At 64.9% G+C, this 21869-nt stretch overlaps 3 protein-coding genes across 4 annotated transcripts in view; 2 read left to right on the forward strand and 1 right to left on the reverse strand.

Annotated features, from left to right (window-relative positions):
• The first annotated feature begins 99 nt into the window (after positions 1 to 99).
• PLEKHG5 (pleckstrin homology and RhoGEF domain containing G5) lies at positions 100 to 12334 on the forward strand. The gene is given in 23 exon segments (XM_010722704.3): positions 100 to 1666; positions 3148 to 3224; positions 5518 to 5647; positions 5738 to 5840; positions 5910 to 5970; positions 6070 to 6161; positions 6238 to 6374; positions 6451 to 6599; positions 8105 to 8290; positions 8448 to 8618; positions 8690 to 8785; positions 8873 to 8923; positions 9057 to 9206; positions 9283 to 9393; positions 9458 to 9607; positions 9678 to 9815; positions 9888 to 10007; positions 10083 to 10215; positions 10292 to 10407; positions 10477 to 10535; positions 10537 to 10638; positions 10711 to 11499; positions 11580 to 12334. Coding segments are annotated over 23 exon segments (3264 nt in total). The 5' UTR covers positions 100 to 1533; the 3' UTR covers positions 11590 to 12334.
• A 303-nt stretch (positions 12335 to 12637) lies between these two features.
• TNFRSF25 (TNF receptor superfamily member 25) lies at positions 12638 to 16717 on the forward strand. 2 transcript variants are annotated; one of them, XM_010722703.3, is made up of 8 exons: positions 12638 to 12805; positions 14486 to 14654; positions 14805 to 14936; positions 15071 to 15229; positions 15304 to 15385; positions 15451 to 15509; positions 15590 to 15798; positions 15879 to 16717. In XM_010722703.3, the coding sequence occupies exons 1-8, from the start codon at positions 12776 to 12778 to the stop codon at positions 16320 to 16322; spliced, it is 1284 nt and encodes a 427-aa protein (XP_010721005.1). In that variant the 5' UTR covers positions 12638 to 12775; the 3' UTR covers positions 16323 to 16717. The 2 variants fall into 2 exon arrangements, with proteins under 2 accessions (XP_010721005.1, XP_010721004.1); XM_010722702.3 differs by having other exon boundaries at positions 14486 to 14681; positions 15879 to 16716.
• A 981-nt stretch (positions 16718 to 17698) lies between these two features.
• Positions 17699 to 21869, reverse strand: part of ESPN (espin) — a gene marked incomplete at its 5' end in the record, with an annotated part of 9821 nt that continues 5650 nt past the window's right edge. Inside the window, 5 exons of the mRNA XM_031556712.1 lie at positions 17699 to 19744; positions 20079 to 20360; positions 20460 to 20605; positions 20912 to 21107; positions 21302 to 21416. Coding sequence (XP_031412572.1) covers positions 18362 to 19744; positions 20079 to 20360; positions 20460 to 20605; positions 20912 to 21107; positions 21302 to 21416 — 2122 coding nt within the window. The remainder of the gene's footprint in view (positions 19745 to 20078; positions 20361 to 20459; positions 20606 to 20911; positions 21108 to 21301; positions 21417 to 21869) is intronic.

Genomic DNA, 21869 nt, shown 5'->3' on the forward strand with positions numbered 1-21869 from the left:
GTTCTGCCCTGAGGTTCGCTCATCCTCTGCCGGGTTCGGGCACGCGCTGCCCCTCCTCCACCCCCCAGCACGTGAGCGGGGGTTGGGGGCGGAGGAGCTCTGCCCGCCTGTGGGGCCGTGGCCGCCGTCTGCTTTCCCCACCCCGAAAGCTCAGGGGCGGCTTTTGCCTTCGTCCGCTCCTGGCGAAGGGTCCCGGAGGCGGCGGAGCTGCGCGCAGTGCGGTGATGGCCGCGGGCGGTGTTGGTGCTGATGAAGCTGGGGCAGGAATTGCCTTCGCCTGATCTTTCCGCGCAGATTGTCCTGTTTTAGGGAGCTTTGCCCAGCGCGGATCTCAGCTGCCTGGTGGTGGAAAGGAGAAAAACGAAACTCTCCGTCTCCACGCACGTGTGCTGCGTCACCGCCAGCAGCGCTGGGGGAGCTTGCCAGCAAGGAAACAATGAGGCTGGAGCTCATTCCTTGGGACGGGTGGGCAGAGCTGTTTCAGTGCTGACGAGATCCCCTCCTGTTGGGCTCAGCACCGCAAACACCCGATCCTGGCCGAGCGCATCCCGGGGTGCTGCTGTCCCGTCAGCAGTGGCCGCTGCCAGCAAGTATGGATGGTTTCACGGGTGGGGGTTCGGCTCTCTTTGGCGGCCAAGCTGGTGTGCAGAAAACGTGGCTTCACAGAGACAAAGCTGTGGTAGTGAGTCTGGGGCAGGAGGCCAGGAGGGAGCGCTGGGAGGGCTGTGCCGCTGTTGCAGGGCTGTCCCAAAGGCAGTCAGGTAGGGGGGCTCAGCCTCGGCCCGGCTCCTCCCTGTCACCTTCTGTGCCTCGCAGGGGAGCCGGGGCACGCGGCTACTGGCTGTCCCAGCTCAGCACTGCCGCCACCGGAGCTCCTGTGTGGAGCAGAACGGTGCGCAGGTTCCAAACCCGGGACCTTGTTAGGAGCTCAGATGTAGGGAGAAAATTCCATTGTGTGAGCCAGGGAGAGCTGCTGCAAAGTTGTGCCACGATCTCAATGCATGAACTGCAGCCGAGTGCTGAGCGCAGGGTGAGGGTCCGGAGCCGGAGCTGTGCTGGTGCCGCGGGGCAACGCGCCCACCCCCGTGCTGTCCTCAGTGCTGTGCCCGTCCTCCCCGCAGCGCTCAGCCCCCAACTCCCGCAGCATTCCCTCCCCGGCCCTGTGCCGCCGGAGCTGCCGAACAGCCGCGCTCTTCATGCCGATTATTTCAATCACAAGCGTGTCTTGTCTCCCCGGCCGAAATTTCTTTCATAGACGGCGGAAAGTGAAATTTGTGCAATGTCTGTAGGAGGCTGAAGAAAGGCCCTTTGTGCGCCCTGTGCGCGGGGCATTGGGCAGCCTCCAGCAGCACCCTCCGCCACCCCAGCGCTCCCGGCTCGCGGGATGAATGCTGTGCTTGTCCAGAGAGCGGGACCTGCTCTTAAAGCCGGAGCCGGGCCCCCTGGCCAGTCCCACCGGTGTGGGCACGGCTCGGCCGAGGCAGCCCCCTGGGTGCCCCATGGTGAGGGCAGGTGCCGCGTTGTGGCCGCACGATGTTTCTGTACTGGAAGAAGCGGGGTGCGTACGAGCTGGGGGCTCTGCCCCCTGCGCTGGCGGGCATGGAGTACGGGGCGGTGGAGCGCTTCTCCTGGAGCTCCAGCCTGGACATCAGCGAGCAGCTGGCGGGTACGTGGTGGGGCTGGAGGGCGGTGGCGTGGCAAAAACCCTGCACAGAGACAGAGGCACCGCTGTGCGCAGGGAGGCTGCGGCAGGGCTGGGAGCGGGGATGCCGCGGTGCAGCTGGGGAGCACCTGGAGAGCTGCCTGCCTGGTGCACTGTGGCTGGCATGCAGGTTGTGAGGTCCTGGTGTGTGTGCGCGTGTGTGTGTGAGACCCTGCTGCCGGTGGTGGTGTTGGGGAAGGGCCATGGCAGTTTGCAGCGTGACCTGGTGTGGGGCGGCAGGGCAGGGGGCTGCTGTCACCGTCCTCGTGGTTTTGGTGAGTTGGGAAAACTTCCCTTCGGCGGCCTGAAAGAATTTCTGATTTGTTTCTGTTATTATTCATAATAGGTCAAGTGAAATGATGGTGGTGGAGGGGCCAAGCAGCCTGGCGGGCGCTGCGGGGCGGCGGTGGGGACAGAGTGCCCATTGTGCTGCTGCGGTGTGGGGCTGGCATGTGGGCAGCGGGGCCCCCGGCAGCCGCACTCCTGGCTCTCTCCCACGGGCACTGCACCCAGGGGTGCCCATGGGGGTCCTCACGGAGGTGCCCTGGGCCGGTGTGAGCACAGCCCCCACGCTGCCCCACAGGAGAGCTCTCACTTCAGCCCTGGTGCCCGCTGGTGTGCCGCGAGCTGCCTGGAGTCTGTTATTTTTAAACTATTAGGCACGACACATAACAAAAGCTTTCAAAATAGGATTTGTCCTCAAGGCCGATTTAACTGTTAGAGCTTAAAGCAGACCGTAAGCCCCTTTGGGGCTGGCGAGGAGCAGATTTAGCACTGCTGGCACTGCCCTCGGCCCGTGCCTCTCCTGGCAGCGGGTGCAGGATGATGCCCCCAGGCCCTGCTCTCTGCTGTGGCCATCCCAGCTCTGCTACCCGTCGGGAAATAAATCTCCATATTAGGGCAGGTTTGGGGCTTTGGGCCTGTTCCTGTGTTTGCAGCAGTGGGAGCTGGGGGAGCGCACTGTGCATCATCGCTGGCAGCACTCAGGGCTGCCGTCCCCATCCCAGGGGCAGCTCCCAGCCCCTCTCCCAGCCGTGGGCAGTCCTGGCCTTGCTCAGCCCCGTGTCTGGGGCAGCTGTGGGACCCCTTCTATGGGCAGCATGTGCCCAGAGTGGCCCCGGCACTTTGTGACAGGGAGCAGGAGGCAGCTGGTCCCAGTGCTGCAGGTGCATTCTGCTCTTCTCTGCTGGAAAAGCTGGAGCCACAGCGCTGGATTCTGGGCATGGGGACGTGAGGTTCGGTGCATCACTGGGTGCTGCTGCTGCTCACCGGGGCAGGAAGTTGGCAGCCTCTGCTCTCTGCCTTCTGCCCAAAAGCTGGGCGCTCACTGTCAGGGACCTGTCCTCCTGCAGGGGCCATGGGGCAAGAGCAGTGGGGCAGGGTTGGGCGTGGGGTTGCAGGGCCCCATGTGTGCACCCAGCGCTAACCCCAGCTCTCTCCTGCAGATGAGCAGCGCCCAGCAGAGGAGCAGGGGCTGCGTTGCCAGAATCCCGACTGTACCGACAAGAGGAGGGCGGCCAAGGTAGGTCATGGGGTGCCGGCACTGCGGCTTTCAACTCAGGCTGTGCCATCAGGAAGGCAGTAAGCATGTGGTATTGGTGCAGATCTGGGCAGGTGGAGGCTCCCGTGGGCTCGCCCTGGCTCCAATGCTCTGGTGCCGGTAGAACCGGTTGGTGCAGCTGGCTGGCAGGCAGCCATGGGGCAGAAAGCCCTGGGCCGGTAGGATGTGGCTAGGTAGCAGGGAAGGGCTGCAGCCACTTCCCCACACGGTGGGAGCTGTGTATGGCACACATCCCTTGGCAGCATCGCGGTCCCGCTGCCCATGTATGCCTGCAGGCTCGTGCGTGGCTGGGATTTAACTGCGTGGCAGCAGCTTCCCTGTTTCCCCACCTGCTGTAATTCAGGCTAATCTCATTGAGCCCGTCTGTCCTGTTCCCGGTGGGAGCACCGCTCGGCAAGCCAGCACAGGCAGCGCGGCTGTGCCCAGGAGGGAGGGAACCTCAGCTGCAGCTCTCTGCTGCGCACCGGGGCTTGGCAGCAGAGCTACACAGGGCCCCTCCAGGAGCAGCTGCGTTCATACCCGCGTCCATTGAGGCATGCGGGGGGACGGGAGCGCTGTGATCAGGCTGGGAAGAGCAGGGAATTAAGTAGAGCCTGCGGCTGGAAGCGCCCATGCCACCTCTCCTAATCTTGTTGATCGCTAATGTAAAGCCGGAGTGGATTTAGGGCCCCTTATCTCTGGCTGCTCGACCTGCTGGCTCGCTCCGGGCTGTCCTCGCTGCCGGTGCCGTGCTGCTGCTCTGCTCCTGGTGAGTGCCGGGTTCCTGCTCAGTGCGCCGAGGCCGCGCAGGTGGGGAGGGCGTGCAGTGCTCAGCCGTGCGGTGCGATGCCCCCGGCCTCGGTGGGAAGGGCAGCGCAGGACGATTGCTCCGGCAACAAGAGCGATGGTAGTTGGGCCCTGGAGGCCTGGCAGCACCAGCGCAGGCTTTTATGGTGAGCAGATGAGCTCTGTTTTTTGGAACGAGGCACCCGCTGCCTTTTGAGAGCATCAGGGAGGAAATAACGAAGCGGTGACCTTTCAAAGAGTGCGGGTTTCGGGAAGGCTCTGCTCTCCAGCTCCTTCCAGAGCCGGGCTGTTCCCTCAGCCCCCCAGCACCTCAGACCCTGCAGTGCAGGGAGTGGGGCAGGCATCTGCCTGGGGAGGGGAGCGTGGTGTGGGCAGAGCAGGGATCAGGCATGGGGGAGGTGAGGCGGGCAGGCAGGTGTGCAGCGCGGCTGCAGGCGTGGCGTGCCGTGTTTGCACGGGTGGAGCTGCTGGGTAAACACAGCGCGGGACACACGTGGCACCAGGCTGCGGCCTCGTGCCAGCACCACCGGGAGCAAGCGGCCGGGAGCCATCCCGTGTTGGACGGCCAGATGGGGCCAAGCGGGGACGTGCAGGAAGGCAGGTTGGTGAGCAGTATGGCTGCGGTGCTTCCACCCTGCAGCCCCGGGCTCTGCCTATGGGTTTGGGTTTCCCTCGGCATCCCTGCAGTGGGGGCAGCCGGGCACGTTGAAGGCAGTGCGGTGCTGGGGGTAAGTGGCCCCATTGGGGAGCGCGGGTGGTGGGCCGCGTCAGCATTGACCTCAGCAGCGCCGGGAGGAAGGAGGGCAGGAAGCGGGGGCGGCTCGGGGTGCACCGGCGCTTCCTCTGCCACACAGCGGGGCCCGCGCTCCCGGGATGCCGCTCCGCAGCCTTTGTGCTCGTGGGGTGGCCGTGGGGCACCGCCAGATGGGGACGTACCTCGGGTGTGGGCTGACTGCCCCCGGCAGCACCCGAACCCCTGGCACAGCCCCCAGCAAAGGGTCACGGGCTGTGCACCGCACTGGGGCTGGCCAGGGGTTTAAAAATAAATGCCTGTGAATGCCCGGCCGAGGCTGAGGCTGGGCGCACAATCGGAGGAAATGCATCGGCTTGCGAGCATTGTTTTGCTGCAGACACTTGCTTCCTCCGTCCTGCCGTGGGGACACTGATCTCGCAAACACAAAAGGGCTCTGGAGTGGCCCTGCAGACCCCTGAGAGCACAGCAGGTCCTGGTGCACCCTCAGCCCAGCATGGGACATCAGGAATGGGCGAGTGGGGGCCAGGTGCCCCCAGCGCCTCCAGTGCCCTCTCTCCCTCCATGCCCAGCTGTGTGCAGCCCTCCTGCTGCAGTCCCAAGGCTCTGAGGGTCTCTGTGCAGTGCAGTGGTGATGGTGAGGGGGCTCAGCACAGCCCACAGGGGGTGAGGGGGTCCCGCTGCTGCCCTGTCCCAGCCCACAGCTGCACCCCACAGGTATGCCACCACGCCGAGTGCCAGCAGCTGAACTGCAGCAGCCCGCTCAGCCTGTGTGAGGCCTGCGACGGGCACCTGCACGACACCATGCACTTCGATGGGCACATCCGCTTCGACCTGCCCCCACCAGGTAAGCCGGGCTGGCTGCACTCTGGGCTCTCAGTGGGACACAGCGGGGCCAGCGGGTTCAGCACAGCCTGGACCCAATGGTCATTGACAGGTTCCATCCTGGCTCGCAACGTGTCCACACGCTCGTGCCCACCGCGCACCAGCCCTGCCTCCGACATGGAGGATGACGACGAGGGACAGGCGGACGGGAGAGGGTGAGTGCATGTCCCAGCCCTTTCTGCAGTTTGTGGGAGAGAGCGGGCTCACTCTGCCCATGCCTGCAGGGACAAGAGAAGCTCGGCACTGAAGCTGCCCAAGAAGAAGGCTCGGCGCAGGCACACGGATGTAAGGCACCATCCCCTCTCTGGGGCTCTGCCGCGTGGTTATGCTGTGGCCACATCCAAGGTGGGTGGGAGCCCTTTGTGAGCTGTGTGTCTCCTGCAGGACCCCAGCAAGGAGTGCTTCACCCTCAAATTCGACCTGAATGTTGACATCGAGGCGGAGATCGTGCCAGCCATGAAGAAGAAGTCCCTGGGGTGAGCGTGCCTGTGCCAGGCACAGCCCTGATGGGCACGGAGACCCCACAGGACCCATAGGCATGGTATCCCACAGGGACGTGCTGCTGCCGGTCTTTGAGAGGAGGGCGATTGAGCACAGCAAGGTGGACATCTACCTGGACCAGTCTAACACACCACTCTCCCTCCAGTTTGAGGCGTATCGCTTTGGGGGACACTACCTGCGGGTGAAAGGTGTGGAGGGGGACAAATGTAAGGCCAACCCAGGCACCACGGGGCTGGGGGCTCTGACAGCTCTATGCTCTCGTAGCCAAGCCTGGGGACGAGCTGAAGGTGGAGCAGGCGGCACGGGATGCACGCTCAGCCAGCCTGCCCATCCTGCGCCCCGCCAGCACCGCTGCACTCCTTGGGACAGGGCTGGAGCCAGGGCCGGGCCGTAGGGAGGGCACTGACATCCTGGTGAGTACCTGCAGCACTCCGTGCCTCGTGTATCCGGGAGGGTGGGGGCACACTACAGCAGTAGGGTGTCTCCTGGTTGGCCTCATGCAGTGGGGTGCAAACCCCCTGGAAGCCTTGAGAATGGGCTCAGCTCCCAGCAGTGCTGTGCTGTGCCAGCGGTGCCACATTGCAGTGTGGGCAGTGCCCTGCGCCAGGCGTGGCGGCTCAGCTGGCAGCCCTGCAGCTGTGCCACGTATGGGCTGGTACTTGAGCAAAGCAAAGCTCCACGCCCCAGGGCCCCATGGCTGTGAGCTGCTACGCAGACCCCAGGGCTCGCCCTGGCTGCACTCCCGGCCAGGATGTGGCCACTGTCCCTCCTCGCCTTGGCACCTGTCAGCTGCTGTGTGCAGCTCAGTCCTGCCCTGTGGACCCTGGCACCAGATAAGCTGTGGGGCCGGACCTGCTGCCACTCCCCGTGGGAGCAGATGCCACACTCGTGTGGTCACGCAGCTCCTGCTCCCCAGAATTTGGCTCTGGGGATCCCAGCGTGGGGACAGCAGCTCTTAGCTCTCTGTGCCAGAAGCCCCTGAGTGTGCCAAGCTGGCTATGTGGCCGGGGCTGGTGGCTGCCCGCGTCCGGCAGTACGATGCCTGGCAGTGGGACCGGCACTGCGCTGGTGGGGCAGAAGGGATGGCGGTCACAGGGCCACCTCCACAGCCGGGTCCCCGAGGGCAGGTGGGAGCAGAGCCAAACCAGGCCGGCGGGGCCAGCGTGGGCCAGGGCGCCTGGGGACACCGTGGCATGGTGAGCTATGGGGCCGTGCTGGGGCAAAGTATAGATTCTTCAGGGCATATGGTGCTGTCACGGCTTGGGGACGGTAGGTCTCTCTCTGCCACGCGATGGCCGTGCTGCACTTTGTACCAGGTGAGGAGAGGGCAGCAGCCATGTCCGTGGTGTGGCCTTGGCATGGGGTTGTGAGGATGCATGAGCGTGGCATGAGCCGAGTGCCCAGGCAGGCGGGTGCTGTGTGGCCGGGACCCAGCTCCGCTGCGGGATGGTGGGCTTTGATCTTTGCCAGCGAATTGTTCGGGTCTGTTTAGCTTATCTGGCGAGGAGGGAAATTAGGTTTTCTGTGCTGGCCCCACCTCCTTTTGTTCAGAGGAGCACAGCCAGAGCTGCCTGGCTCTGCGGTTCAAGTTCAGAGCACGGCTGGGCGGTGTGGGGCTCGGGGTGCTGCACCCTGTGGGATGCGCTGAGCCGCGGTGCCCCTCTGCCACGGGGTGTGGGCACAGGACCGGTGCACTTGGCCCCCTGTATGCAGGATGCAGGTACGCAGGTCAGTGCGGGTGCGGGCGCAGCGAGCTCATGTCCCGTGGGGGCCTGGCTCTGCACACCCTAGAAAGGGACCGGCTATAGGGTGTGGGGGACACATCAGCAGGGGCAGAGCATGGCTTTCGGGGGCTGTCCCGGCACTGTGAAGTGTGCAGGGCTGGTGCTGACCTGCAGCACCGACCGTATCCGTGCAGGCTCCGGGCAGGCGGCGGAAGAACATGACGGAGTTCCTGGGGGACGCCAGCATCCCCAGCCCTGAGCCATCCCTGCATGGCAGTGGCTCTCTGCCCACCAATGGCACTGACACCTGGAAGAACCGTGCTGCCAGCCGCTTCAGTGGCTTCTTCAGCTCCGGCGCCAGCACTGGCCCCTTTGGGCGGGTAGGTGGGCAGGGGAGGGGTGCGGGAGTCGTGGTGCTGTGCTGGGGTGGTGGTGGGTTGAGGTCCTGCATGGCTGTGCCCGGATCCATGGGCAGGGCCAGCAGAACTGTGGCACTCAGCCACTGTCCTCAGCCCATCTGCTCATGCCTTCCAGCAGGAGGTGGACAAGATGGAGCAGCTGGAGAGCAAGCTGCACACCTACAGCAGCTTCGGGCTGCCCAAACTACCACCGCAGCTCCGCTTCGACCAGGACTCCTGGGAGGAGGATGGGGACGACAGCAGCCTGGTGCTAGAGGACAGCTGGCAGCAAATCATTGAGGGCACGGAGGTAGGGCTGGGGTTGATGGCAGTGCTGGCCGCACTCTTTGGATGGTGAAACACTGACGCTTGGTCCTGCAGGCCCTGACGCGCCGGCAGTGCCACCAGCAGGAAGCCATCTGGGAGCTGCTGCACACTGAGGCCACCTACATCCGAAAGCTAAAGGTCATCACTGACGTGAGTGCCTATGGCCCATGTTACTCAACCACAGGTCTCCCCCATACCATGGCTCCTGCCCCACGAGCTCCTGCTCTGTCCCCACAGCTCTTCCTCTGTTGCCTGCTGAACCTTCAGGAGTCAGGGCTGCTGTGTGAGGTGAGTGCGCTGTGTATGTAGGGGCTGTGCTGTGGGGTCTGGGGGAACAGCAGTGTGGTGCACAGCAGGGGTCCCCCAGCATGGTGGGTGCATGGGGATGTGACCCACGGCGGCTCCCCGCCTCCCTCCGTAGGTGGATGCTGAGCGCCTGTTTGGCAATATTGGGGAGATCATCCAGCTGCACCGCAGCCTGTGGAGCAGCGTCATGGCCCCGGTGCTGGACAAGGCCCGCCGGACCAAGGTGCTGCTTGACCCCATGGACTTCCTCAAGGGCTTCAAGACGGTGAGTGCCAACCCTGTGCTGCACCATGGGCTGTGCCAGGCTGTGCCCTGCAGTGACACCTCCGTATTGCCCGCAGTTTGGAACTCTCTTCAAGCCCTATATCCAGTACTGCATGGAGGAGGAGGGTTGCATGGAGTACATGCGCAATCTGCTGCGCGACAGCGAGCTCTTCCGTGCCTACGTGACGGTAAGGGGGGAGCGGCGGGGCTGGGGCTGGGGCTGCAGCTGGAGCTGACATCTGCGTGTTGCAGTGGGCCGAGAAACACAAGCAGTGCAGCCGCCTGAAGCTCAGCGACATGCTGGTGAAGCCACACCAGCGCCTCACCAAGTACCCACTGCTCCTCAAGTCCGTGCTGAAGAAGACGGATGATGCGCGCACCCGTGATGCCATCCTCACCATGGTAAGGGGCACGGCGCGGGGACGCGGGCAGGTGGGCAACCCAGCCTCTCACCTCCGTGCCTGTGCTGCAGATCGGCTCTGTGGAGCACTTCATCAACCACGTCAACTCACGGATGCGCCAGCGGCAGGAGCAGCAGCGCCTGGCTGCCATCCTCAGCCGCATCGATGCCTATGAGGTGGTGGAGGGCAGCACGGACGAGGTGGACAAGGTAGGCTGGGGAAGGCGCAGCTGCATGCGGTGCTGTGTCCTGACCTGTGCTGACCTCCCTGGCTCCCCGCAGCTGCTGAAGGAGTTCCTGCGGTTGGACCTGACGGCCCCCATGCCCGGCACCTCCCCAGATGACACCCGGCAGCTTCTGCTCGAAGGCAGCCTGAAGATGCGGGAAGGTAAAGACAGCAAGGTGAGGATGGGGGGCATGGGGAGCTCATCCCTCGTGTGCAGGCTGGCACCCACGGCGCTGCTCTCACCCCCACAGATGGACGTCTACTGCTTCCTCTTCACCGACCTCTTCCTCATCACCAAGCCCGTCAAGAAGGCTGAGCGCACCAAGGTGATCCGACAGCCCTTGCTGGTGGACAAAGTCATCTGCCGGGAGCTGAAGGACCCAGGTGAGTGGCACCAGGGCGGAGGGTTGCACCCCAGGAAGACACTGGAAGTCCAAGCCTCACAGCCCCTCATTCGCAGGCTCCTTCCTCCTCATCTACCTGAATGAGTTTGGCAGCGCCGTGGCTGCCTACACCTTCCAGGCCAGTGGGCAGTCGCTGTGCCGCAGCTGGGTCGAGGCACTGCACAATGCACAGGTGAAGACACTGTGTGGGGAGGACGTGGGGCTCTCGTGCCCACAGCTCCCTGACACCTGCCATCCCCAGAACTTGCTGCAGCGGCTGCGGCTGCAGGAGCAGCAGCGTGGGCAGTGCCGGCGCCTGCAGGGAGGAGGAGGAAGATGAGGAGGACGGTGAGAGCAGCACCTCAACCGCCAGCTCGCCCACGGTGCTGCGCCGCAGCAGCACCAGCCTGGACTCCCAGCAGTGGTATGAGGGGGACAGGGACACTGTGACCACGTGTGCAGTGCAGCCCCCTCCTCACCTTCCCCTCTCCCGCAGCCCCTCAGACGGCTCCACCGAGACCATCTCAGTGGTAGTGGTGGACGGCGGCGATGAGCTCTCCTCCCCAGACTCAGATGTGGGGCCATTCGGTTCACCATCAGACAGCACCTCTGTCAGCACCGGTACCTCCGTCAGCACCGCCACCGGCACCTCTGGCAGCACCCCAACCCACGAGCTGCCCTTGGGCAGCCTGCCCCTGCCTCCCAGCGTCACCACGCAGCCTGGCAGCTTCTGCTCGGCGTCCATTGACAGCGCCTACGGCACACTCTCACCCGCCTCACCACGGGACTTTCCCCGGCAGCAGGACGTAGGGGCTGAGGAGGGACCAGAAGCTCTGGCCCCACAGCCCCCCTCGCCCCGGCTGCGCCGTCGGACGCCTGTGCAGCTCCTGCCCTGCAAGGCCCGAGTGCTCAAGTCCAAATCAGAGGCCAGCCTGCTTCAACTGCTGGCCGGGCCCCCTACCCCACTTAACCAGAGCCGGAGCCTGTCTGACCTATGCATGGCCCCCCCTGCTCCCCCATTGCTCCAGCGGACTAGCCATTCCCCGGAGCACCTGGCCCCCGGCGCCGGCAGCAGCAGTAGTGGTGACTCCACTTCAGAGCTCTCAGAGCCGGAGGAGCCCATGGAGACCCCTGGGCCCACCCTGGGCCAGCCCGGCCACAGCCCTCAGCCCCCTGCCCACCGCACGCTCTCAGACTCCTCATCAGCGCAGCACCGCAAGCTGACGCTGGCACAGCTCTACCGAATACGGACCACACTGCTCCTCAACTCCACGCTGACGGCCTCGTATGTGCAGCCCATCCCCTCTACATGCCATGCACCAGGCCTCATGCTGACCAAGCCTCTTTCTTTCTTGTGCCCTGCAGGGAGGTCTGAGAGCTGCCGGGGCAGTGAGGATGAGGATGGACGTGCAGCTGCTCCAAGAGCTCTTCCTGCTTCTAACCGTAGTGTAACGTCGGGGCTGGGCAGAGAGGGCACCCACCAGCTCGTGCCAGGATGTCACACGTGGGGACACAGAGCAGTCCCGTCTGGGAGGGTGCATCCCGGCAGGGCGGCACCGGGCTGCCCATTGCTACCCAGGGGTGTCCGTGTGGGGCTGGACATGGTGCACAGTGTGGCCGTGGGGCTGCGCCTGGGGAGGCCATGGGCTCAGCGGCTCCGTGCGGGGAGGAGGGATGGCGACGTCGGCAGCGGGGAGTGGGGAAGGTGTGAGATGGCTGCGGGGTGGGCAGCACAGGGCTGCTGGCATATGGGGCGGGAGGCGGGGGGTGGCGACACAAGGGGGGACAGGGCTGAGCTGGGGCTAGCAGTGGCCACAGGGTCTGGCCAGGGCATGGTTTGGTGGCCAGGGTGTAGGAGCATGGGAGCTGCGGTGGCTGAGCGCTGGGTGCCATCCTGTGCTGGGCTGGTGGGGAGCTACTGCCTGTTGACACAGCCCACACCAGAGTGGGATGCCACTGCAGAGTGCATATTTATTGAGCTTCAGGCTGTCCCTGTAGCAGTGCAGCCTGCTGGCACTGGGAGGTGGCAGTGGCTGCACTGTGGGCATGTACTGGCCATGGCACCTGTGCTGGCTGCGGTGCGGTCCAGCCAAGCAATAAACCTAGCTGTGTGCATGCTGCACCCGCCTCGCCTCTCCTTCGGGCAGCAGCCAGGCACCGTGGGGTGAGGGAGAGTGGATGTGGAGCAGGTACCATGCGAGGCTCATGGGGGTGGGGATCAGGGTGCAGCTCTGCCCTGTGGGGCAGTGTCTCCTCCAGACTGTGTCTGTGCTGCTGGGGGGAATGGGAGGGACATGGCGAGCTGGCACAGGTCCCTCCTGCGCAGCGTTCCTGTCATGTGCTTTCAAACCCTCTGGTCTCATTTCCAAAAAGCATTTCCTCCTGCTCTGGTCACATATAAAAGCCTGCTTGGGGAAGGCTGGTGCTCATTCATCACATGTCGTGCAGCAGCAATGGGGCGTGGGGGAACCCTATACTGAGCCTCCCCAGCACCAGGAACCCCATGCTCTGTTGTGCCCACCATTGCCACACGGCATGACCCAGCTGTGCCGGCTGCAAGGATGAAGCACCGCTGCCCAGGGGCGGCCTCGGTGAGTGTGGGGGGGTTGGGGGCCTGCTGGCTAGGCTGGTGTGGCCCTGGGTGCCCAGAGCAGGTGGTGGCTGTGGGTGGTTTCAGTGGAAGTGGTGTGAGATGTACTCGGCAGCGTGCTGAGGGGCCCACGAAAGCACTCACTCTATCTGTCCGAGCTGTGCTGAACACCTGGAGGCTGCAATTCGCCCTCCTGCAGCCTGACCCAGGGCACAGCAGCGGGGACTGCGGGTGGGATATGGTCACAGGGGTGCCAGGTGTGGTACGGCCACGGGGACCACAGGCACAGCACGGTTATGGGAACCGCAGGCACGGCACAGCCCCAGGGCTAGGCATGGCCATGGGCGCTGCGGGCGCAGCACGGTCACTGGGAGCGTGGGCACAGCCACGGGGACGGTGGGCAGAGCACGGCCACAGGACCACGGCCAGGCTGCGCCGAGAGCCTGCGAGCACGGGGCAGGATGCCGTTGCAGCCCCATGCACGGTGGCAAACGGTGACAGTGGGGCGGCCGTGGGCTCTGAGTAGGTGGGTGCCGCAGCCCTGTGGGGCCAGGAGCAGAGGCTGCAGACAGAACCGCGTTACGGGTAGGGGCGGTGCTTGAGCGGCACAGGAAGCAGAGGCCCCGCTGCGTAACCGGTGCCGCACAGCACCTGCCCGCCCGGTGCCGGGGATGGGGCAGCACACGCGTGCAGGTCGGGCCGCGCCGCGGGGTGCTCGTGCCCGGCAGGGCTGCGCGCTGACTCAGACGTGCCGCTGGCTGCTGGGCTCCTTGTTGTGGTGCGGCCGCCCTGATGCGATCGCAGCGTTATGCAAATGGCACAGCCTGTGCATGGTTTCCAGTCCGGCGGCGGCGGGTTTAATAGAAAATGATTCAGTCCTTGTAATCGGGGTGATCTCGGCTGGGAAATCCGGCCCCCGGCAAGGAATCCCCTGGCTCCCTGCCTGCCCTGGCCGAGCAAACGCTGCTCACATCACAACACCACGTGCGGCTCTGGGACCCCACCCGGGCTGCGGGTGGTGGAGTGAGGCAGGAACCCCCGTGCTCCCCCCAGAGCTCCCCTCCACTCAGCACCCAGCACCCTGCGGGGTGGCGGGGGAGCAGTGACCTACTTTGGGACGCACGCATGAAGTGTGATAGCATCGGGGACAGCGTGAGCTGGGCCTGGTTTCCTCTCAGGGAGGAAATCGCCTCATCTGTGAGGCAGATAAAAAGGGAGGAAAGTGGAGGGAGGTGTTAACCCTCCCGTGCCCTGAACTGCACGCTGTGTGGGGCTGAGCACTGGGCTGGCTGATGGCATCTGTGGGCCGAGTGCCTGTGGGCAACGCTGGTCTGCCTGAGCCCAGCAGGGCGACCCACGTGCCCACACGGTGCCCTATGCTGAGGTCAGGAACCAATTACTCAGGGACCTAGGGGAAAGCCCGGCACAGGGGCTGCCTTGGGGCATTCCCAGCCCTGGGTCTGTGGGCACGGGGCTGCCCCTGGCTGTCCTGCCTTGCTGCCAGCCCTGCAGGGCACTGGCATCTGCTTGGCCTAACACCCTGCAGATTGGGCTTGGCTGGGGCTCAGGTGCCTGTTGTGCATGGCTGGAAGCCCAGTGAGTGTGATGGCCCAGCCCTGCTGCCCTGGGATGCTCGCTCTGCACCCAGGCTCTCTGCAGCCTGCCCTCTCCCTGCCCACAGGTGCTCCTGGCAGTGCTGTGGCTGCTGGCCAGCGGGTCACAGCCCCCGGGCTGCCAGGACTGTTCCATGCTACGCAGCCAGCAGGGCCTGGTGCTCCCATCCAACCGCACTCGGAGGTCCACTGAAAAGTTGTCCTGCCCCTCTGGGATGACCTGGATCCCTTCAGTTGGTTGGTGCTGTACCCTGTGTGCCCCAGGTGAGAAGTGCCCGGCTGGCAAGGCACCATGCACCAGGTGTGTCCCTTGCCATGGGCATGGTTGCATGGCACTGCCTGGGCATGCAGCGGTGGCCGTGCTCATTGTCCCTCTGCTGCCCACAGGGAAATTCCTGCAAACCCCCTGCACAAGGCATGGAAACGACAGCGTGTGTGTACCCTGTCCTGCCGGCACCTTTCTCTCCCACCCCAACATCCTCCCCAAGTGCAATGCTTGCTACATGTGTGACCATCAAAGTGAGTTGACAGTGTGCTGTGCCATGCTGTGCCACATTGTGCCATGCTGTGCCACACTGTGCCATGCTGTGTCATGCTCTGCCAAGCTGTGCCATGTTGTGCTGTGCTGCCCTGCTCACCACCTGCCTCTGCAGCTTTCCAGACTGTGGTGAGCAACTGCTCAGCCACCAGCAACATCGCCTGTGGCTGTGAGTCTGGCTACTTCCGCGAGTGCCAAAATAAGAATGATAACTGTAGTGACTTCTCCTGCAAGAAGTGCAAGACCTGCCCTGGGAAGCTGCTCCTGCAGCCCTGTGAGTGCTTCCACCCAGCCCATGGGATGCCACCTGCAGGGCCTCCACTGGCCTGACATGTACCCTCTCCCCAGGCTCAGACAGGCAAGATGCACAGTGTGGGAGCTGCAAGCCCAACTTCTACGCCGAGGGCAGCGAGTGCCGCCCGTGCCACATGTAAGCAGCTCCCGGGGGGGTGTGCTGGCAACACGGCACAGTGCCCACCATCCCTCTCCTTGCAGGAGCACCCCAGAGACATGCGGCGAGGAGTGCCAGCGGGTGTGCGGCCACCGTGCCCGAGGTGTGTGAGGTGGTGAGGCTGGGGATGAGGGCGGCGGGGTGGGGGGCACGGCTCCAGGGGACAGCACTACTTCCTTGCAGGCTCGGGGCTGGAGTACATCCTGCTGGGCCTGACCGGGCCCCTCTTCCTGGGTGCCCTTGCCATCTATCACAAGCGGAAGCGGCTCCTGATGGAGACCCCAGCAGTCAGTCCCCTCCCTACAGTCTCACCCTGGAACTGCTCTGGCCCCACAGCCTGTATGCACCCCATCATCCAGAGGGCTGCAGCAACAGAGGTGGTACAGTGCCAGGTGAGTGCCTGCTGGGGGGTGGGTGGCTACCAGCCACGGTTGGGTGGTCCGCACTGGACCTGGCCAAACTCTCCGGACAGGAGTGGGAGCCTGGCCCCAGCATGGCGAGGAGGAGCTCCGAGTCCTCGGCCTTGCTGCACCAACAACCCAGCAGAGCAGCATTGCCCAACGGCACCACGGAGCCCTCGGTGCCCCAGGAGCCCAGCACAGCGCACAGCCCGGCCCCACCACTCAGCAGCCCCCAGCGCTGCGCCCTGCTGCAGGGCAGCCAGCTCTACGCTGTCATCAACGCAGTGCCGGTGCGGCGCTGGAAGGAGTTCATGCGGGTGCTGGAGCTGCGGGACACGGAGATTGAGCTGGTGGAGATGGAGGTGGCCCCGTTCCGCGACCGGCAGTACGAGATGCTGAAGCGCTGGTGCCAGCAGACCAGTGCCACGCTTGACCGCATCTTCGCCGCCCTGGAGCACATGGACCTGTCGGGTTGTGCTGAGACACTGCGCCAGAGCCTGGCATTGGGACCCTGATTTCCTGTCTGCAATGTGGTGACACAGCCCCAGTGGCTGCCCCAGAGCCCTCCTGGCTGCACTGTGCCCCCATCAGCAAAGTGAGCGGATCCGGCGCCACGGAGTGCCCTACCCCTAAGTATTGTTACTTATGCTGTGTAGACATTTTATGTCGCTTATCTGGACTGCTGGCTCAGGCTGCAGGAGCAGGACAGAACTCCCCTTCTGGGCCACTCACCCACCCCTATTTATGTCTTCCTGCTCCTGGGACCCCGTGCTGCTTGCAGGACGAGCAAGCACCGAGCCCACTGCCAACCCATGGGATAGTTCTCGAGGCCGCCCAGCACATGGTGCACATGGGTGGGCCTGTCCCTGCCCCAATAAAGTGGTGTGTTCTCCACCCCTTGGCACCTGGCCTTTCCTCTGGGGCCGCTGCTGGCCCCACAGCACAGAAGTGCTCCTGGATGGAAGCACCATCGGGGATGGCTCTCGGGTGGCACGGCACAGCGCAGGCACCACAGGAGGGGCATTGCAGGCAGCCCCAGGAAGGCGCGGGGCACCGCAGGAGGGGATTTATTGTTTTAATTGCCGAAACGCGGAGGGTCTGGGTCAGACGTGGGCCGGAAGCCTCCCTCTAGCGGCTCCGGAGGCGGGAGGGAAGGAGCGCAGGGAGCACGCAGCGTGCACCGATCGCACGGCAGCCCCCGTGCAGCACGGCTCCAGGGCCCCATTCTGTGAGCGGCAGCGTCGGGGGGGCGGCAGGCGGGGGCAGCGGAATGGGGCTACGAGGACCTGGGCGGTGGCAGCGGGCGCTCCTATGGGGGCGGGTGAGGTGGGAGCACCGGGGGCCTTGGCGACGGGAGGAGGGTGCCGCGTGCGTCCCGGCGGGCACCGGGCACGGAGCGGAGCCTCCTCCCACCGCTAAGAGCCGGGGGCAGCGCGCGGCGTGTGACGCTGCTGCAGGGAGCAGGGCTAGTGCTTCGCTATGTCCCCTTTCTTGAGGATGATCTGCCGCTGCCAGGGCGCCAGCTTTGTCTCATCGTACCCAAGAGTCCTTAGCTTTTCTGACTGCTCCTTCTCCTTCTCCTCCTCCTCTCGCTTCTGCTTCTCTTGCTCTTTCCTGCTCAGCAGCAAAGGGGTCAGGGCGCTGCGGGTTACTGAGCCCCCCAAGCACACCCACCCACCCGCCAGGAGAGGGGACGCATGGCACTCACCGCTTCTGCTCCCTGCAAAGGCAAAGGGATGAGTCGCCATTAGTGTGGGGCCGGGGGCAGCTAGCCGGCACAAACACCCCTCACCTGCCCCGCTCACCTCTCCTCCTCCAGCTTCTTGCGCAGGATGTCCCTCCTCCAGGCCGGCATGCTGGCCAGGCGTGCCTCCTCCTCCTTCTCCTGCAACAAACAGGCGCGTTACAGCCAGCCCCAGGAGCACAGCCGGTCTCCACAAGGGAAGCAGGGATGTGCCGGCTTCTGGGCAGCAGCCCTCCCACGGACATCACCCCCAGGCACGTAGCTACAGGGAGCACAGGCATGAGGCAGCATGGCACAACATGGCGTGGCACTGGTGGGACGCAGCTCTATGGCACGATGGGCACAGCACCAGGTGGGTCCTGCTGTCCTGGTCTTTGCTATCCATGTTACCCCGGCACGGGGAGCACGCGTGACCAAGGACCGTGTGGAGCGCTGAGCCCTTCGCAGCACACACAGCTTTATTGCACGGACACGTAGGGGCCCACACTGCCCCGGCACTGCAAACCACACCATAGGGGAGCAGCGCTCCGAGCACAACACGCAGCCACAGCAAGTGGCACACAGCAACCTCAACACACAGCCGGCCACGGGTCCCTCGAGAGGTCTGGGCACCTGGGACTTCACGGCACAAGGCCAAACCCGGCAGTCCTCAGAGCTGACCCGCAGCCCTGCCGCCACGAGAGCAGCAGGGCAGCCGAGCCGTGCAATGCACTGGTCCTGCTGCTGCCTGCACCCAGCTGCATGCCCAGCTCTGTGCTCAGCAGCCCCACGCCTTCACCACAGCCCTGCTGCTGCAGCACACTGATCAGCTCAGATATCGAACATCTCTGCTTCCTTCTCCTTCCAGAAGGAGAAGCTGCGGTCGATGTAGCGGCAGATGTCCTCATTGCTGAACTCTCCCAGCTCTGAGACTAGTTGGGCTGGCTCCTGCATGCCCCGGGCTGTGGCTGCTGGACAGGGAGGCACAGGGCTCGATCCCACTGCTGCCACTGTGCTAGTGGGGCTGTCCCCAAAGAACTCCTGCTTGAGGTCCTCAAAGCCATCAAGCCAGCAGCGGTGGCCAGCCTCAACCCTCTCCAGTGCGGCACGGTGGAAGCGTCGGATGCACTCCCAGCTGTGGGTGCTCAGGCGGTCAAACATCTCGTAGCACAGCAGGTGCCGGAAGCGCCGCTCCTCGGGACTGAGGTTCATCTCCAGCAGCTGGAAGTAGCCCAGCATGAAGAGGTCCAGTGAGAGGCTGTCATAGGGCATGGGCGAGCCTCGCACATGGGGCAAGAAGTGCTCAGGCCAGTAGAGCACTTCAGCACGGCTCAGCCGCCGGATCTGTCGCCCCGGCACACGGTGGGCCACACTCCTCCAGCGCGCCAGCAGCCTTGCCACTGCCTGCCGCTGCTTCCAGAGCCGCCGCAGCCGCTCGTCTCCGTGGGTACGTGAGCCTGGTGCCTCTGCCAGCGCCCATTTTTTCCAGTGCTCCAGGAAGAGGGAGACAGCACGCTCCTTGTGTGCATCGATGCGTTCCTGCAGGCAGCTCAGCTCCGTCTGCACCGGGCGACTCCGTCGCAGCATGCCATCCACATCCTCATCCCCATAGTCCTCCTCCAGGACGGGCTCACGGGTGCAGCCATCCATCAGCACACCAGCAGGCAGCGATCGCTTCCTCTTGGTGACCCTGGTGTGGGGCACAGGGGCTCCCACCAGCCCCTCATAGTTGGCCTTCAGGCTGCGCACTGAGACACCGCAGCGCAGGATCTCATGCCGGGCATCCTGCTGGGTGCCGGCAGCAGCAGGGGTGGGCCTCTGCGGCATGGTGCTGCTTCCTGCTCCCCCTGCTCCAGAGCTCTCGCGGCCTCCCAGGGCAGCCAGCAGCATGGCCATGCTCCTCAGCAGCGCGGAAGTCTTGCTGCACCAAGCGGGCAGGTCCTCAGCACGGCCCTGCAGGCGCCGGGGATCGAGGGAAAAGCGCTCGGGGGCCAGAGCGGCCGAGAGCGGCAAGAGCTGCTGCAGCTCCTCCTCCAGCTGCTCCAGCTCTGTCTCCACTGTTTGCACCTTATGCATCACCTGTAGGTTTTCAATTTGCCTCTCAATGCGGAGAATGTCCTCCTCCGTCATGAGCTGCCCAAAGGGTCCCAGCATGCCCCCGTGGGCAGCGGAGTAGCGCCAGCACGGGGGGGGCGAGACGTTCCCGGGCTCCAGCTAGGGCAGGAAAAAGGGCAAAACAGCTCCTGAGGATGCACCCCACAGCCCTGCACATGCCAAACCCCCAGTTCCAGGGTCCAGCAGGGAGCCAGGACCACACACCAGCAATAACCACACGGGATGAGTGCTCTGGAATGGGTTTGTGGCCAGGCAGGGTGCATGGCACCCATGGTGCACATGGTAAGGTCATCCCCTGCATGCAGCAGCGCTCAGGCCATCTCAGCACGGCAGGGAGCCAGAGCAGTGTGGTTCCACACCATGTCCACGAGCCAGGTCCTGGGCTGTTCTCACTGCACACAGCTCGCGGGACCCCACAGCGAGGCCCCCCTACCTTACGCCGCTGCTCCTCTTCCTCCTGCATGCGGAGCTGCAGCTTGCGCACCATCACCTGCCGCTTCCACTCAGGGATGGGCCGGCCCTGCTCATCGTGGCTTGGCACCAGAGCTTCCACATCCGGAGGGGCCACGGCCCCCGGCCCCGGCACTGGCGAGCTCCCATTAAGCACTGGCTCTGGCGAGCCCCCCACCATGCAGCGCGGTGGCCCCCCGGCCTCAGGGGTGGCTGGTGGGGTGGGGGTCCTGGTGGGCGATGGGGAGGATGCTGGTGAGTCAGCCTGTGAAGGGAAGGAGGAAATGAGTGCTCGCTGTGCCCACACCCGAACCCACAGGTCTTGGAGCGCCCACAACACGTCCCTCTGACCCCTGCCACCTACGTTGGCCCCTGCCTGGCCACTGCCGGAGAAGACGGTGGTGAAGCCTTTGCTCTGCGGTGTTGGCTTCAGGCTCTTCCCAGCCTTGATTTCAGCCAGGAGCTCCGAGTTGTCGCCGGTGGGGGACATCATGTTGAACGACTTGGTGCCTGGTGAAGGAAGGCAGTGGGCAGTGCGGGTCCTGCTGCTGCCGGCCCCTGCCCGTGGCTGTGCCGGCCAGAAGCCTGTAGGACCCCATCAGACCAACACCCTGCACCCGGCTCTCCAGAGCATTCCCAGCCCTGAGCACTGCCTGCAAACACAGCCCCATGGCACCGTGCTGCAGTGCTGTGGCCGCACAAATAGTACGGCTGCCGGCAGCAGCCTGAGCACGGTAGGACAGCCCTGTGCTACCCTGCAGCCCCCTGCAGTGCCCCAGCAGCCTGGGATCAGCACCATGCCCTGCGAGCACCCACCGTCTGTGCCAGCCATGCGTGCGTCCCTAACGGCCCATGGTGCCGCACCAAGGCAGAGCCCCTTCCCTGCCGCCCCGTGCTCGCCCGCTCGGCCGTGTAGCGCCGGGGCCCGGATGCCTGTTGGTGCCGCAGGCACAGACGGGCGCTCGCAATGCCATCCAGTGCTGCTGAGCCCCCCAACCCCCGGGAGCCAGCGCTAATAAAGCAGGCGCTGAGCTGCTGCCAACCAGTGCGCCGCAATCAGCGGCGGGGGAGCGGCCGGTGCGCTCACGTGGCGAGGTAATGCCGGCCGGCTGAGCGCAAACAAAGGCTTTCTGTGCACAGGGCCGTGGGGGCCGCAGGGGGGCACGGGGCCCTGCCAGCCCTGCCGGCCCCACGCTCCGTGCTTGCCTCAGCCGGAGCCGTGTCAGCGCAGGGCCCCAACTTGGCGTTGGGCAGCACGTCGGCCTCGTGGCCTGGGACATGTTGGCTGGGTTGCTCCGTGTTGGGCTGCAGGGAGCTCGCCCTGGTGGCCATTGGTGCTGGCAGAGGTCGCGTGCCCAGAGCACCACGTGTGAGCACTGAGTAGCACATGTGATGCCGGGGTGCCCCATTGAGGTGCCCTGCTCCCAGCAAAGAGCAACGAGCTGCGGTACTTACTCTTCATCTGTCTCAAAGCTTTTCCTTCTAGGGGGAGAAGAAGAGAGGCGGCACAGCGCGTGTAGCAGAGGAAGGATTTGGCCACCACAAGACAAGAGAGAAGAGAAGCAGCCAGCAGTGAGAGCAAGTGGGGGCGGGCAGGCATGGGAGCCCCCGCGCCGAGACCGGAGGAGAGAAGGACAGAGAGACCGTCAGGAGCCGTGCGGCACAGAGCGCAACGTGGTGCGAGGAGAAGCGCGAGGGCAGCCGGGAGGCAGAGCCACGTGCCCGGCAGCGCGGTGCCCAGAGCCCCGACTTACTTCCCGTGGAGGAGGACGAG

Source organism: Meleagris gallopavo, chromosome 23 (assembly GCF_000146605.3).
Source record: "Meleagris gallopavo isolate NT-WF06-2002-E0010 breed Aviagen turkey brand Nicholas breeding stock chromosome 23, Turkey_5.1, whole genome shotgun sequence".
Lineage (NCBI taxonomy): Eukaryota > Metazoa > Chordata > Aves > Galliformes > Phasianidae > Meleagris > Meleagris gallopavo.

Bases quoted from the DNA above. Each gene is read 5' to 3' on its own strand.
- TNFRSF25 (XM_010722702.3), top strand. From the start codon at position 12,776: ATGAAGCACCGCTGCCCAGGGGCGGCCTCG. The intron at 15,386-15,450 runs GTAAGCAGCTCC...CTCTCCTTGCAG, and splicing joins GAGTGCCGCCCGTGCCACAT to GAGCACCCCAGAGACATGCG. The intron at 15,799-15,878 runs GTGAGTGCCTGC...CTCTCCGGACAG, and splicing joins CAGAGGTGGTACAGTGCCAG to GAGTGGGAGCCTGGCCCCAG.